The 14,779-nt window shown below is 55.5% G+C and overlaps 6 protein-coding genes across 6 annotated transcripts; 3 read left to right on the plus strand and 3 right to left on the minus strand.

Annotated features, from left to right (window-relative positions):
- Positions 1-321: 321 nt before the first annotated feature.
- DACRYDRAFT_24728 (MFS general substrate transporter) lies at positions 322-3,631 on the plus strand. The gene is made up of 12 exons (XM_040773820.1): positions 322-1,329; positions 1,383-1,619; positions 1,710-1,739; positions 1,793-1,932; positions 1,988-2,082; positions 2,143-2,207; positions 2,257-2,392; positions 2,444-2,498; positions 2,549-2,688; positions 2,738-2,861; positions 2,912-2,972; positions 3,019-3,631. Exons 1-12 carry the CDS (start codon positions 853-855, stop codon positions 3,448-3,450), a joined length of 1,992 nt encoding a protein of 663 aa, XP_040625174.1. The 5' UTR covers positions 322-852; the 3' UTR covers positions 3,451-3,631.
- A 124-nt stretch (positions 3,632-3,755) lies between these two features.
- DACRYDRAFT_111249 (uncharacterized protein) lies at positions 3,756-5,202 on the minus strand (the record flags this gene model as incomplete). Its single annotated transcript, XM_040769199.1, has 2 exons — positions 3,756-4,968; positions 5,183-5,202. 2 exons carry the CDS (start codon positions 5,200-5,202, stop codon positions 3,756-3,758), a joined length of 1,233 nt encoding a protein of 410 aa, XP_040625175.1.
- A 178-nt stretch (positions 5,203-5,380) lies between these two features.
- On the plus strand, positions 5,381-8,031 carry DACRYDRAFT_24730 (uncharacterized protein). Its single transcript, XM_040773821.1, has 6 exons — positions 5,381-5,801; positions 5,854-6,333; positions 6,384-6,578; positions 6,629-6,946; positions 7,003-7,673; positions 7,726-8,031. Exons 3-5 carry the CDS (start codon positions 6,534-6,536, stop codon positions 7,540-7,542), a joined length of 903 nt encoding a protein of 300 aa, XP_040625176.1. The 5' UTR covers positions 5,381-5,801; positions 5,854-6,333; positions 6,384-6,533; the 3' UTR covers positions 7,543-7,673; positions 7,726-8,031.
- Positions 8,032-8,565: 534 nt separating this feature from the next.
- DACRYDRAFT_24731 (uncharacterized protein) lies at positions 8,566-9,428 on the minus strand. Its single transcript, XM_040773822.1, has one exon. It carries the CDS (start codon positions 9,185-9,187, stop codon positions 8,975-8,977), a length of 213 nt encoding a protein of 70 aa, XP_040625177.1. The 5' UTR covers positions 9,188-9,428; the 3' UTR covers positions 8,566-8,974.
- Positions 9,429-10,418: 990 nt separating this feature from the next.
- Positions 10,419-12,039, plus strand: DACRYDRAFT_24732 (uncharacterized protein). The gene is made up of 2 exons (XM_040773823.1): positions 10,419-11,215; positions 11,263-12,039. Exons 1-2 carry the CDS (start codon positions 10,448-10,450, stop codon positions 11,659-11,661), a joined length of 1,167 nt encoding a protein of 388 aa, XP_040625178.1. The 5' UTR covers positions 10,419-10,447; the 3' UTR covers positions 11,662-12,039.
- A 23-nt stretch (positions 12,040-12,062) lies between these two features.
- On the minus strand, positions 12,063-12,621 carry DACRYDRAFT_24733 (uncharacterized protein). The gene has a single exon (XM_040773824.1). It carries the CDS (start codon positions 12,413-12,415, stop codon positions 12,116-12,118), a length of 300 nt encoding a protein of 99 aa, XP_040625179.1. The 5' UTR covers positions 12,416-12,621; the 3' UTR covers positions 12,063-12,115.
- Positions 12,622-14,779: the final 2,158 nt, after the last annotated feature.

Consider the following 14,779-nt stretch of genomic DNA (forward strand, 5'->3'; position numbering starts at 1 on the left):
GGGGGGGGGGGGGGGGGGTGTCATGAATATTCTGTGATAGTACTGAGCCTCGCCCTCTGGTCTATTCATTATTACAGAACACTGGAGAAAGTCTTCGACCGTTTGTGATGAAGTAATCATCACGGTGGCTATGCTCCCAATAAGGGCTTCTGCCGCCCGGCCGGCATCGGGCATGACCCTCGTCCCGCACCATCATAATTTTTCGGTGCTTCGGACTGTCTTTGACCCCCTGGTGTTCCGCCTGGCCTCTTGACCGCTCGGAGTAACCCTCCACTTCGCTCTGTCCCATAGTCTGTAGATTGGCGCATAGAAACCTGGGCCGTCTGGCACGGGAATTCCGGGGGCTGGACTGTCAGAAGTTTGATGGGCCCCGGTCGTAGAGACCCAAGCGGGAGAGAACCCGAAGAATCCACTCGCGAATTCAGCCTATGACATGACACGGTGTTGGTCAACCTGCGAATGGGCTGAGGGGACCAACAACACGCCGCTGCTGCATTAATTCTCTGGGGGACAATAACATTGGAACGCTGTGGTCTCGGCCCGATCTTGCGCACTCTTCTCTCCACGGGGAGCGGCCCCGTGCACTGCGCCTGGACTGGACAGATATGGCTGCGAGCTCCGAACTGCGACACCACACGGCTCTTTATTACACCTGCTAGCCGTGAGGATGCCGGAAGAGTTCTGAGCTGCTTTGCGCTGCTATAAACTCCTGCCTTGCTTGCATTCCCTCCCTATCATCCCCTCTGGCTGTCGCATGCCCGCGAAACACGATCATTTGCTGGCTCTGCGTGTTCACCTTTCGTCTCTTCTCTCCATTTTTGTCTCTCTCATTCCCTCTTTATCGCAACAAGAATGCCTTTGCATATAGCGATTAACCCCGAGCCTAACGGCTCCGCCGGGACGGAGTCGATTGAGCTCACGTCACCTCTCTCCCCTCAAATCTCTCCCACCTTGCACGACGTAAATATCCATGGGCCTGAGGCCTTCAATATTGAAGCTGGCACGTCTGTAGGCACGGATACCGACGACGCCGGTGTTGTGCGCCCCAAGCCCGCCATCGTTGGTGACAAGCTCTCTGTGCTTACCAACATCGAGAAGGGCAGCGAGCTGGATTATCTGTCCCTCCGCCCCCGAGGGTTCAGCATGAAGGCGTCTACGAAGCCAACTCTTGACAGCCCCAGCACCCCACCCAGCGAACACCCTACTCCAAGCAAGGAGAGGGACGGTGGCATCCTCCTACAGGATCAGTCGAACTTCCTCCCGACCAAGCAAGTTGTTATTGTCTTCCTTGGACTGGGTGTGGCCCTGACATGCTCGTTCCTCGAGCAGGTGCGCCTAAATATATCCCCTCCGCTTTCTCCGGACTCTTACCCGTCTCGCAGACCATGATGGCTACGTCACTCCCGATCGTGTCCGCCGCACTGAATAGCGGACCTGCCCAAGCCTGGATCATCACCGCCTATTTGCTGGTCTCGTGTGCCGTGACTCCACTCTCTTCGCGCTTCTCGGACATCTTTGGACGCAAAGTCGTCCTCCTCTTTTGTCTCGCCGAATTCTGGCTCTTCTCACTTGCGTGTGCCGTCGCCCAGACGACGACGCAGATGATAGTCTTCCGTGCTGTGCGCTCGCTTTGCTTGTCTTACACGCCCTGCGGGACGCGCATACGTAATAGGAGACTGATTGTGTTTCTTTCTGCTATTTACGTGTAGTTGGCCGGCATCGGTGGTGGCTGCCTGATCGTGAGTCGGGATTGACATGCTTAGTTTTTACGCGTCCCTGACTTCTTCCGCAGAATCTTGCCCTGATCATCATATCGGACGTGGTTTCCCTCCGCGATCGTGGCAAATACCAAGGTATCTTCGAGATCATCGCTGCCGTCAGCTCAGGCGTCGGCCCGCTGCTCGGCGGAGAGCTGGCGATGATCAACTGGAGGTGCGTTTCCATGTCCTTTTGATTCAAGAGATCATTTGGTTGAACACCCTTTCAGATGGATCTTTTGGCTTTGCGTCATCATGTCTGCACTTGCCACTGTCATTGTATGGAAGATCCTTCCTCTGAAGCACGTCACGGGACATGTCAAGAGTAGGCACTTCCTGCTCCCTCAGGCCCAGAGTCATTGACCATGCCTGTGTTGTACAACAGACAAGATCCTCCAAATTGACGGGATCGGCTGTCTCTTGATTCTCGCCGGCTGTGTCATGCTCCTGGTATGTGATACTCTTCCACAGGGCAATCCGCTTCTTACCCTAATTTTAGCTCGGCTTGAACTGGGGTGGTGTCATCTATGCCTGGGTGTCCGCACCAGTCATCGTGACCATGGTTGTTGGCGTGCTCCTCATGGCGGCATTCATGGTTTTCGAGGCGTACGTGCCACGGATCCCCATCGTACCTAGTAAGTTGCCATCTATGCTCGAACCCGACAGGATGCTCAACACTATATTAGTATCCATCTTCAAGTACCGCACCGTCGTCGGTGTCATCATCCAGACCACTTGCATGTAAGTTTCTGCATTTTCATCCGCCGCTCCCTGATCTGACGTACGCACAGGGGAGGCCTGCAATACTGTCTACTCTTCTACATCCCTCAGTGGTACCAAGTGGTCTACGGACTGTCTTCTCTGCGTAGCGGTCTCATGCTGCTTCCTTATATCTGTGTTATCGCACCTACGGTGCTAATCTGTGCCCAAAGTAAGCTTCCTACTTCCTGAAGGCCGCTGAATCGTCTGACACCGACTAGTCATCGCAATGTACGGCATCTACCGCCCACAGATCTGGCTAGGCGTGTGCATGATGTGCGTCGCTATGGGCCTGTTTACCACAATCGGCACGAGCACGCCGATCTCTACCGTTCTCGGCTACGAGTACGTTTCCATGTTTTTCCGAATCGTCCTCAAGCTGATCTCCAAATTAGAGCACTCTCTGGTATTGCAGCCGGCTGCATCTTCCAAACCACTCTTTCCGCTCTTCAGGGCGTAAGTGCTTTCTCAACAGACTCCGATCTCCTCTGACATACCGTAGGCCGTCCCGCGCCACGAAGTATCCGTAGCCACCGGATTCCGCAACTTTGTCCGTCTGCTCGCCGGTACGATCTTCCTCGCCATCGGCTCCGCCATAATCAACCAATCCGTGAACGGTATCGGTCTGAGCCAAGGGCTCATCACCCAGATCCTCAACAACCCCCCGAGCGTCCATACCCTGCCCGATATCGACCCTGTCACCAGGACGAGGATTATCGACGCCTACCAAGGCGGGTTCCGGACGGTATTCTGGATGCTGCTGGGGAACGCGTGCCTCATGGCTATCGTCTCGTTTACGATGATACAGCATCATTCGCTCAGGAGGGACGATGATGCTGCGCTGAAGGCTGCGGGGCACAAGTTTATGGAAGAGAGGAAGGCGAGGAAGGAAGCGAAGAAGTCGCATAAGGACCTGGAGGCGCAGACGCCATAGTGTTGCTTTTGTCTTTTGTCTTCTTGGACTGTTGTTCCCTTCACTCCCGTACTGCCACTCCTACTGCTACTCTCGCATCCATTTCATCACATCATTATCCTCTGATCCCACTCATGTACCCACGTGTTCCTGAATCCCCATAGACAGATGTGATATCACCTGTAACAACAAAGATGTGCAATGTAATGCCATTTCCAGTTATTTCACCCCACCCCGTCTTAGTATACAGAATGTACGTCAAACTCCCTGCCTCCTACCGAAGTATGTGCTGAGTCTGCCGATCACCCTCAGCTTATCCTCATCCGCTACCAATCGTCCTCCTCCTCCGCCAAGGGCCACTCCCTACTCACCCCCTCCCAAAGCGGGATCTCCCCAACCTCAGGGCACATCTCCACAGACACATACCTCATCCCCCTCCGACTCAAAATCATCCTTCCCAACTGATCAGCGCCAAACCCGTGCGAGCGGAGGATCCGGATACCCTCTAATCCCGGTGCTGGGGGGTCGGTGCCCGCGGGTCTAGAGAGCTGGCGGAAGAGCGAGTCCGGTAGCCTGAGCAGGTCCACTGTGAGCCACTTGAGCTGGGGCATCTGCCGTACTGAGCGGAGGATCACCTCTTCTCCTAAGACGAAGAAGTCATGTTCTGCGAAGACGACCTGGGCGGCGCTCGCCGGTGTCTGGTCGCCTATTCCACACAGGGAGAGGTGGGTGATACGGCCGAAGAAGGTGGGGGCGAGGGGGACAAAGAGGTCTGAGGCGATGTGTGTCCTCGCTGTGAGGAGGTGGAGCGCGCAGCTGGGGGAGGGGCGGAGGAAGGGAAGGAAGAGCCGGAGGTGGTGTAGTGTCGGTCCGCAGAGGGAGACGTTCCTTAGCGCAGGGAGGTGCACTATTGCGCGTTTAGTGTGGAAAGGGACATGCGTCCCGTTCACTGTCTCCTCGAACTTGAGGTTGTCTAACATTAACTGGGTGAGCAAGGGGAGGGAGGAGAGCGTATCCAGGAACTGCTGGATACTGGGTAAGACGACAGCCCATGTCGCGCTCGGGAATGTGAGGTGGAGGATATGCAAGTCTCGGAGGGCCAGCCGGGTCCAGTTGAAGGGTACGTCCAAAAGCCTGAGATCGTGCAGTTCTTCTCCCCGCCCGCGGAGGAGGTCAACACACCACTCGTCGTCGTACGGCGGTGCAGGACAGTCGTAATCATCATCAAATGCGCAGAGCTCGATATCCAGCGCACGCAGGGGCCAAGGGAGGGCAAGAATTTCCGGAAGAAGGAAATGCGCGCATTTCGTGACTGTAAGACTTTGACAGAGGGAGAGAACAGAGTGTGACTGGAGATGTTGCCTGAGGGCGAGGAGGGCGGAGAGCGGGATCTCGCCGGGGTGGATCGTGAGATCTAGTTTGTGCGGTTGGGCACGGGCAACGAAGAGGCTGAAGATGTCGAGCGGGAGAGGGAGGGTGATGTGTGTCCAGAGAGAGGGGGTGTTGAGCGTTAGTTGGCGGAATCGGGTGTTGATGGCGCTGAGGGTGCTGAGGGTGGGCGATCTAGGGGGAGGGGATGCGGGCGGATCGGTCTGCAGCTGCCAGTGGTCACGGTGATGAGGAGGGGCATGGACAGCGAACGAGAATATGTAGATTATGAGCTCGGAGGGAAGCTTGTCGAAGGGTGAGAATCGATTAAATGGGTTAGTATTATTCTTGTACGGTGATTACTATGAGAAGAAGGATGACTCACGACGAGATTGAGTTCTGCATGACGGTGGGACAAAGAAGTGATCAAGTTGTTGCCATATCTTTGTGCCGAGTGGGTGGCAGTGCAGGATTACGAGATGGGATGACGGGTGATCGATCGGGCACCTCAGTCTCTGGTCAAGATGGCCACTCCTTCGAACGGGGAGAAATCGACAGCGACAGATGGACCACCGGCATATGCCACCCCGGAGGCATATGCGAATATCGGAATTCCGCTGTCATCCATTCCGACCACAGCGTCGTACGCCGTCCCACCCTCGGACCATTCCGCACCCCCGGGGTATCCTACCGCGCTCCCAGCGACGTTCCCTGTAGGGAATGGTGACACGCCTCCCCTCGTCAGTCTGGGTGAGGTAGAAGCGCATATACGCATCATCGCTGCCTTCCATAAGAGGAGAGTCGACGTACTCGCTTGCCCTGCATGGGATGGGCTGGGACTGTCAGATGACGCCAAGTGGGGGACGTATGTTGCTAGAGCGGCGTACAGGTTCGATGCGTGGTATGAAGGTGTGATTTCTCGTGATGGAAGACCAGAAGGACTATTGGGAGAGAGGGAAATTCCACCGTTAGACGTGGGGATGATATGGCATTCATACTGTCTCGTGCGTCACTCATTCTACTGTATTCAATACGTGCACTACTCACACTCAATAGAACCCACGAATATACCTCGAAGACACGCTCTCACGCCTCGCTCCACTCTTACACGCAGGCCCATTCCCACTTTCACGCCTGTCAGCAGCACTCGATCCTTCCTCTCTCCTCCCTCTCGACCCTCACCCGGAGACCCAAGCACTCTTCGAACATCTCACAGACCTACCATGGGACGCAGGCCTCAGCGTCACAGGGACAGAACGCGCAAAGACCTCTTGCCCGCAGTGTGCTACCCTCGTAAACGTGCCATGGCTCGCTCCCTCAGAAGAAGGATACGCACAACCAGCGTTCACTGCCACTTGCCCATCCTGTGCGCTCAAGTTCAACCGCGAGTCCCTCGGAGTAAGGAGGTTGTGTAACGACCTAGAGAAATGGATCCAAGAGCCAGGGAACAACTTCTCGGCCGGGACGCTGCTCGACCCTGTCACGGGGATGCCAAACTACGAAAAGTCCCTGGCGTACAATAAGCGGCTATTTAACGTGCGTCCTCCCCCCCCTCCAAAGAACATCGCTAACTCCTTATGCGCCAGTGGTTCTCCGCCGTGTGCAAGTCCAAGCCCGCAACGTGGATCGGCCAGCAAGTAGGCTGGAACATGCTCAAAGTCGAGCTCTGCTGCCGGACGGGGATGAGCATGCTCAGCCAAGTGCCCACCCCGCCCAGAGTACGCAGGGTGTTCAGCATGTACCGGCATCCTGGAGTCGCGTCTGTAGATCTGGTCGGGGCGGTGCGTCGGTCCTGTAACCCCCAGGCTCGGGATGCGCTAACCCAAACCAGACCCTCAGGCAGGGGACGTTCATCCGCGCACTGTACTCTCTCGGTTGGCTCACCCCAGCGCGCTTTGCCGCCGACCCCACTCCCCTCCTGCGCGCTATAGCCCGCTTTCACGCCTGGCTCGACCTCCTCTCCCTCCACCCGGCGGCGTTCCTCGTCCCGACGCTGGATATCGACCTGGCTTGGCATACACTTATGCTCAGTCCGGGAAGGTATAGGAGGGACGTGTTTGGGCTCGTGGGGAGGGTGGTAGAGCATGAGGATAAGGTAGAGGAGGGGGTTTTAGGGGAAGGGTTTGACGCTACTGGCAGGTTGTGGAAGGTTCGCTGAGATAGTTCGTCTTCCCCCCGCGCTGCGGGAGTGGCTAACGTACACAGGCAAGGTTCGGCGTCCCCTACAGCTACTGCGGCTGTCCTCCCAGCACAGCATCAAAACTCGTCGACCGGACCTCTCTCTCCAACATCCGGGCCACTCTTCTCCCCCTCCGCGGGCGGTCAGACAGCGCAGCAAGCGCCCGGAGCACCGCCTCCCTCCCAGGGGCGAACGCGCCCGGCTCAGCGAGCGGGGTACCTCGCCCCACACGGGCAGACCTGGCTCCGGACGAGAAGGACGCCCCGCTCTCCCATGCGAGCGAACATAATTCCATTCTTGTCATCTCGCATTCTCAGTGTGCCAAGGCACGCCAGGAAAGGGAAATGGACATCGCCAAGCGCGGGGAGGCGCTCCGCCGTGCGGCGGCGAAAGGGAAGGGGGACGAGTGGGAGGAAGGGATCGCCCGCCGCTCTCTGGGGCACGAGCCGGCGTTCTTACTCCCTCTCCCTCCTGCAGGGCCCGGGGTGCAGAACGACAGCGCGCTATTTTATCTCCCGTTAGTCCTCTTGCCTCTGCCTCATGCGTGCGTCGTGCGTGCTGACTAGTATGCGGTCGTAGATGGATAATAGACGGCACCTCCCTCGCTGGCGGGAAATGTGCAGCCGGGCTACAGGGCGGGATGTGTGTCGCCGGAGGGGGAAAAGGGTTTTGCGGGAATTTGGGGGCGAACGCTTGGGTGCGTACTTGGTTTTGTTGGCGTGTGCGGCGTTTGAGCTGACGATGTACAGGGAGGGAAGATAGCTAATTCGATGAATAACGCTTAGCAGAGCCATTGGCTGCCGGTGGGCGATCCGGTATCATACACTGGTCTCGCAGTGCGACTCGGGTTGATCTAGAACGTAGAGCGATGCACAGTGCGGGTTTGAATAGATGCATCTGATGTCAAGGTGTATTACGAGTTTGTGTAGAACTGAGCATAAGTCGAAGGTTCTCATGTACCGAGTTTTGGTAGATGAAGACAAATGATAAGAATTATTCATCACGGGATTATGGGGTGTTCTCGTCCGGTTAGCTGTTGGAACGCGCTGCTTTGTCTCTGGATCGTTCCCTTAGTGATGGAAAAGAGGGCTGGTGAATGTTCTCAAGTCATGAAAGCTTGAGCAGCTGGGTGCTTGACCGCATAACGGAAACGGGATCCTTCCGTCGTACCAGAGACAAGAACCAGTGGTTGTATGTACAGCGTATCTGATCCGGGCGAGTTGGTCGACGTCAGACTGGGCCGGGGTCACGGTGTTGGAAAGCCAATCATAGCTTTTGCAGACTTGCTATCGGTCAGAATACCAACCAGGGTGAGGGTTTTAGGCCATGAGAGTTTCATGCTATCGGGAGTGCCGGCTCCCATGGAAGTCAGCGAAAAGAGGCATCGAAATCGTTGGTGGTAATCCACTTGGTGAATCGACTAGCTATAGCACGGTCGAGTCAGTCTCGAGATGACCATTAGGAGTACGTGAGTGCGTGCCTAACACCTGATGGCTCACGCATTCGGGCTGGGGAAATCGTACCCACCGTCGTCGTCTTCTTCAAAATTTTAAGGTTTCCGTGTAAGGATGAGCCAAAATATCCGCACTGTCACATTCACGTGAGCAGCGATCAGCTGCCCAAGCAGGCTGTGCACAGAACGAATAGAACGGATGTCTTCCACATGGGAGGGAAGAGCGGGGCCAGATTGGCGCACCCACGAAGGAGGGCAAACGGTTGATTTCTGCCAACTGAGCTGCGAGTGGTACATTGCCTAGGTTATAAGCTCGGTCGCTGCAATACCGCACCGCTTTCTTCGCCGGACTTGTTCTGATGGAGTACCGTTTGTGGACATGCCGGCTGTCGGCATGGATTTGCCTCCAGAAGAACACAAGGGCAAGCCCATTCATCAGCAGAACGAAGGCGGTATCTTTGAAGGGTCCTTGTCACATCTGGCTCCGAGAGCAGCGGCTTTGAAACCCAGCAGGGCAAAGAAGCTTTGATCCGTGGGGCGATTGGCTACGCATTCATGGCAGCGTTTCGGCACGCTTTTCCGCGCGGAGCAATAGACGAAATCAAATTTCGATGTTCATCCAGCCCGGGTGCAAACTCCCTTCTCTCCTCTTTCTTTCTCTCCACCGACCGACTCGGAGGCTCATCAGCGCTGAGCAGATCTCTTGCCTGGATTGACTTGACCAAGTCGACGGCGTCTAGCACCAGTACAGTGTGCATCCAGGGCAGATCAAGCAAGATCGGTGGCAGTACAGAGCTCTTTGTCCCGGAACGATCAAAGGCTGACTAGCTGGCAACATCTGCTGGATCTCCCCGATCGCGTTGGTGATTTCGGTGCTTGACTAGACGAAACCCCTTCGGAACAGAGTACTGTAGCACAGGCAAGGATAGAGTCTCGAATATTGCCTGAGATGAGTCGTCCAACAGTGTCACTCAGCAAGCGTCGAAGCGCGAAACCACCGATACCGCCGCAGGGTCCAGTCGTCATAGGAAACGACATCGAATTTCTCGGGCACGCACCTGGGCAGGCTAGACGGGGTAGTGGACTGGTCCCAAACATGGCCCGTCCTGGTCCTGGTATGGTTGGCCCGTACGCGAGTCAACAAACGGAGTACGGAAGCATGTCGATGGAGCAACCCTTTTACGGCGGACTGACGCAGGTAATGCACAAGACGAGTCCTGAGTAAGTGTATTTCTTCCGTTCCTCCCGTGATAGGTGGAAGAACGATTGTGTGTTCATTTTTGATCCCATTCATAGATTGCGGGGCCAGATGAGGCAGCTCGGCGCCATGGACGTGGTCGGCAGGCCCTTTGGCGCGCACGGCAACAGGGACATCCGATCCCCTTCCGCGTCTTCTCCAGCCGCACCGCCGGGCGTTGTCCATCCGTACGCGTTCTACAGACGCCCAGACCAAGACGAGCGATCTCCCGGGGAGTTGGCGAGACCCGGATATAAGCTTGTTCCGGTTCCTCCAGACGAAGTTCCTAGCCGACCCACCAGTCCGAAAGGCGAGCCAGAGGCGTGGGCGTTGTACTATCAACAGCAAGCGGTGAGTTGGCTGAACTTTAAATATTGTTTGACCCCCCTGTCTTCTCTCTGCCTCCGTGCCCCACGCGTCCTTTTGCCACACCTGTCACACCCTTACCCATGCATCCGCCACACACGCCTGGCCGTGTCACCTCCCAATCACATTCCGTTGTCTACCGGGATCTTCGCAAGGATTCTTATTGGCCTTTCTGCTTCCATTCTCCCCCTTCTGCCGTTTCTTTACCTCCTTCTCCCCCTCTACATCCGCAAGGCCCCGTTGCTTACTTCCGTTCTTATATCTACCCTTTATCCTAAACAGCAATACTACATGGCCTACCAAAACCACATGTACGGTAAGTCCCCCCCCCTTTTGTGGCCACATCCTCTCCCAGCGCATATACTCACCATGTTCTCCTTCTACAGGTCCAAATCGCCCTCTTGCACCCCCGCCAATGTACGGCTATGGCTACCCGTACCCGCCAGCACCCCCAATGCCCTACCCAGGCGGCCCGCCTTACTACGATGAACGCTACGGCCCCTCGATGGGCTACGGCATGCCCTACTACTATCCACCCCCACACAGTGGACGTTCTGACGGCTCTTACGCATCCCCACTCTCCGAATCTCCACCTCCTCGTCGAGAAACCATCAATCGCACCAAGGATGGCGAACACGTCCCTCGCCCCAGGAACGCGTTCATCTTCTTCCGCTCTCACCTGATCAATTCTGGTACCATCCCTCACAGTCTCGAACCGGACCACCGCAACTTGTCGCGAATTGCTGGCGAGATGTGGAAAAAGCTAACAGCCAAGGAACGGGAACCTTTCAACAAAATGGCCGACGACGAGAAGGCCGAACACAAGAAGAAGTACCCTAACTACCGCTACGCGCCTGCGCAGCGCACCGTCCACCACACGGTCCTCGATGGTAACAGGCGGAAGGTGCACCGTCGGCCCGAGGCTGACGAGCAAGAGAGACGCCGGTGCGCGGAGATGGCCGAATTGGTACACAAGGGAGTCAGTGGCGAAGCTCTCGAGGCTGCCATGAAGGGAAAAGGCCACTTTGCCGACCCCTCTGCTCCGAAGCGTAAGCGCATGCGCTATCGCGAGCCTGACTCAGACGACGACGACGAGCGCCATCCTCAAGTGGCGCCAGCGTACCGCAACTCCGCTATGTCCCGCAGACGTGAAGCTGATCAGAACGATAGGCAGGAGGCTCAGGCGAGTACATCGATATAGCACGAGCCCAGTTGCTGACCGCGATGCAGGTCCCTAACCCGCATTACATGAATCCGCAGATGGTCGGGAAAGCCCCAGCCCCGCCGTTCTACGCTGGACGAGACGCTCCCTCCGCTTTCAGCGTCACTCGCGACGAACCACCTGCGACGCCTTTAGACGGACGTCTGGAGCCCTTCCAGTTGCTCTCAGAACAGAGTCGCCCTCCTTCTGCCAACAACGTACAAGCGAACGGCAAGACTGTGAGCGCTGCACCGAGCGCGCCCATCACGGTTCTCAAGGTCGAGCCGCAAGCCCCAGAGGACCATGAGGCTTCTCCATTGTCTTCGCCTTCCACATCTGCCCACGAGCCAGTCATGTCCAACGGCGATATGTCATATTATCTCCGCGGCATTGCCCAGATGGACGGCTTCCTCACCGCTAGTGGCTGAAGCGCAACCGATCAACTTCTGATAGTTTCTACTTCCAATCTTGCGCCGATTGCTTCTTTGTTTCGAGAATGCACATTCCAATCACGCGATGAAGCGCGTTTGTCGGTTTCTTTCCTGCGATCTCTCCAAACGCACTGTGCCGCGACCTAGTGTCAACGACATCGAGGGTGCGCCTAAAGTACCACTTTTCCTATTTTTTCCTCCCCTTCGAGCCTGGCCTTGCAAACTTGCATCGTCAGTCGACCACTCTGTGCTGTTATCCCAATTCCATTCCATTCCTCTAAGCTTCACTTCCCATGTCCCAATTTCAAACTGACCAAATCGGTCTTATACGCGTAGCCGTCAACCGTATATGGTAGAAACTGTTGTCAATGTTAAACATCTTGCACACGACATATCTCCTGGCTACGCTAGTGGCTCGGACATCTCGCCCCCCAAGCAGCGCTTTATTTTGCTAAAGGCCATCAAACAACTCGTCCCGTCCCTCACAATCCACCCGCATACATGTCCCTGCGCCCTTCATAAGTCCAATATTGGACGCTACTTGCCGCCCGATTACCACACGTTCGTATCTTTCAACACCCCGCAAGATCCACCAGGTGTGTGAATTCGGATAAAGAGTCGCGTGTCCCGCGTTAGCTGTGAGATGGTGTGCGAAGGCTTGCTTCAGAAGGCACTGTTCTACTTCGGGGTAGAAACGCGCGGCTCCTCGCTGCTTGATCAAGTCCGACGTTGAATGGATGACTGCGGACATTGATACAAGTAGGCGACCATACGCGGCCAGTCAAGGCGTCCTGGGGCCAGAACTGGGAGATCTGACCGACCCATCCATAGGCAGAGTTAGTAAATCGTGTCTCTCAAGTCAGCCATGTATGTCAGTATGCCACACAGGTGTCGCAGGCATTGAAGAGTTGTGGCGACGGAGTCTCGGCTTGCTATTGGAGTAAAAGTCCAGACACGCCGCCAGGGACAATCAATCTCGCAAGGTCTTACGACTTGGCAGTCGGACGAGTGAAATATGGACTGGTTTAGGCATTAGCATGATGTATTATATGTGGCATGCTGGGTTGACTGAGCTTACCTGAAGACGGGGTATCATAAGGCGATCAAGTGAATGACGATCATAGAAAAGGGATCGCTAAAGGACATAAGTATCTCATGGATTTCGTGATCCGGACTCGGAATCACAGCAATTTGACCATTAAATAGCTCATTGTAATATAGTGTTATAGTGTTAACAAACCGCCTGGCGACAGAAGCGGCAGAAGCGGTAGAGAGGAGTGACGAGAAGCAGCAAAAAGGTCTCATCATCTCCGCTTCCGAGTAAAGGGCGGGACCAGTGTCACGCGCATGGGACTTGTGAGTGAGTCCGGCAGCGGGCGGAGTCAAACAAACTGAATTGGGGCGGTGTGTGAGAGCCGGACTTTAGATGGTTGCGCCATATACCCGCCCCCGAGGAGTGAAGTGGACACTTTGTCAGGCACGTACGGGTTATTCGGCTGCCCATGTGCGTATTTATCATCTCCCAAGCCCGCAGTGCCCGACCCGGAGGAAATAGCCCAATAAGGGGAATGAAACCATGATGCTGGAATTATGTGAATTATGTGAATTGTGAGTGGGAGAAGTGTGGACGTAATTCTATGCTTGACGGTAACGGAGTTTGGGAGTAATGTCATGTGTGCGCAACTTTAGGGGGGAATGCACACGGTCTCTAATTAGACTTGCAAGTCCGAGGGAGGATCGTACTATTCGGGAGAAGACAGGGGACACACTGGGCCTTGCGCAGAGTATATGCCAACAACTTGTGGTTGTTGCTCATAGCTGTTGGGTGAACACTTGGGAATCCCGTCGGCGGATCTAGTGTCCTTAATGGTAGAGTGATACGTGGCGTGTTGGTGAGGGAGATGATACGGCGGTGGGGAGTTCGTATCAGAAGCAGCTTCTGAAGATTACCAGGTTTATTCACGCGCAAGAAGCGGGATCGGGCAGAGGTACGAGACCCACGCGGTCCTCCCCTGCTCGCGTCACCAGACTGCCCGAAAATGCAATTTAGTAAATAAACACGCGCATGGGGGATTTGCGTGCTAATGTATGGCGCGTCCCTGTGCATCGCCTTGGATGGAAAGTGATCGTGTTGGGTCCAGTCCCAGGGGACCTCAATCTCACCCATCGGGCAATCACGCGTTGTTCCCCAGACTCACGTGCTTAGCAAGCTGTGGCACCCTCTCTCATCATCACACAGAACATCACCAAGAGCTCATCACCGCGCCGCCACCAAGCTCACCATTAACAGTCTACCTTCGTCCAAGTCAGTACCATCCGCACATCCTCGCAAAATACGGACATAAGACGTAACGCCCCAGACGGCCGGAAGAATCCCCGCACCTCTAAGGGAAGCAAGAAGCAAAACAGACAATGGCCGGAAGGACAAAGCTTCCGTGCCATTGTCAACCTCCTTCTGGAACCCTTTGGGGAGCATGACATGAACGGGGGACTCTGCTTACTGCTAGTGCGCAGGGTGGACTGCTGCTCTGGAGGCGTGTGGATAGGTGGATCTGGAGCGTGGCGTGCGTACGTGCGTGCGGGTAGGCGGGCGTGGCGACGAATAATCTGTGAGGAAAGTGAAACGTAGCAACCATAATGTCCATTGTCCACTTTTGCTCAGGTTTCAGACTGATGAAGCTGTCTAGGATTGACGCTAGCGGGTCTGGTAGATAGGCAGCGAGAGATAGAGTCTGAGACAATCTCGGAAAGAGTGGGTTGGATCTGCCTAAGTCCGTTAATACGTAAGTCCCTAAGCGCGTTGCGCTGGTTGCTGCATTGAGTGGGTTTGCCTTTCCTGCGTCGAGAGTTTCAAGGGGGTTCAGCGATAGACGTCAGTGGTATCTTTCGGCGCTCCAATACAAGTCCTAATGCGTAGCAGAACAGAATGTAGAGTCGTCAGACGGTATCCAATAGCCATCGCCATCGTACCTCACGTAGAGGATAGGGCATACATAGGACACAAGAATGGGTTTTCCCGCCCAAATAGGGCTGTTTTCCATTAATAATTAAACCAAATACTAAGTTACCTCGTAGAGTTAAACAGTAAGACAAGAGTTGTTCACACAGGACAGGG

Source organism: Dacryopinax primogenitus (assembly GCF_000292625.1).
Source record: "Dacryopinax primogenitus strain DJM-731 SS1 chromosome Unknown DACRYscaffold_20, whole genome shotgun sequence".
Lineage (NCBI taxonomy): Eukaryota > Fungi > Basidiomycota > Dacrymycetes > Dacrymycetales > Dacrymycetaceae > Dacryopinax > Dacryopinax primogenitus.

Excerpts from the sequence above, each read along its gene's own strand:
- DACRYDRAFT_24733 (XM_040773824.1), bottom strand. The coding sequence starts at position 12,415 with ATGTCCGCAGTCATCCATTCAACGTCGGACTTGATCAAGCAGCGAGGA.
- DACRYDRAFT_24730 (XM_040773821.1), top strand. The coding sequence starts at position 6,534 with ATGTACCGGCATCCTGGAGTCGCGTCTGTAGATCTGGTCGGGGCG. Across the intron at positions 6,579-6,628 it reads CTGTAGATCTGGTCGGGGCG|ACCCTCAGGCAGGGGACGTT; the intron begins GTGCGTCGGTCC and ends AACCCAAACCAG. Across the intron at positions 6,947-7,002 it reads CTACTGGCAGGTTGTGGAAG|GCAAGGTTCGGCGTCCCCTA; the intron begins GTTCGCTGAGAT and ends TAACGTACACAG.
- DACRYDRAFT_24731 (XM_040773822.1), bottom strand. The coding sequence starts at position 9,187 with ATGCACACTGTACTGGTGCTAGACGCCGTCGACTTGGTCAAGTCAATC.
- DACRYDRAFT_24732 (XM_040773823.1), top strand. The coding sequence starts at position 10,448 with ATGTACGGCTATGGCTACCCGTACCCGCCAGCACCCCCAATGCCCTAC. Across the intron at positions 11,216-11,262 it reads ACGATAGGCAGGAGGCTCAG|GTCCCTAACCCGCATTACAT; the intron begins GCGAGTACATCG and ends ACCGCGATGCAG.
- DACRYDRAFT_24728 (XM_040773820.1), top strand. The coding sequence starts at position 853 with ATGCCTTTGCATATAGCGATTAACCCCGAGCCTAACGGCTCCGCCGGG. Across the intron at positions 1,620-1,709 it reads AGATGATAGTCTTCCGTGCT|TTGGCCGGCATCGGTGGTGG; the intron begins GTGCGCTCGCTT and ends ATTTACGTGTAG. Across the intron at positions 1,740-1,792 it reads TCGGTGGTGGCTGCCTGATC|AATCTTGCCCTGATCATCAT; the intron begins GTGAGTCGGGAT and ends CTTCTTCCGCAG.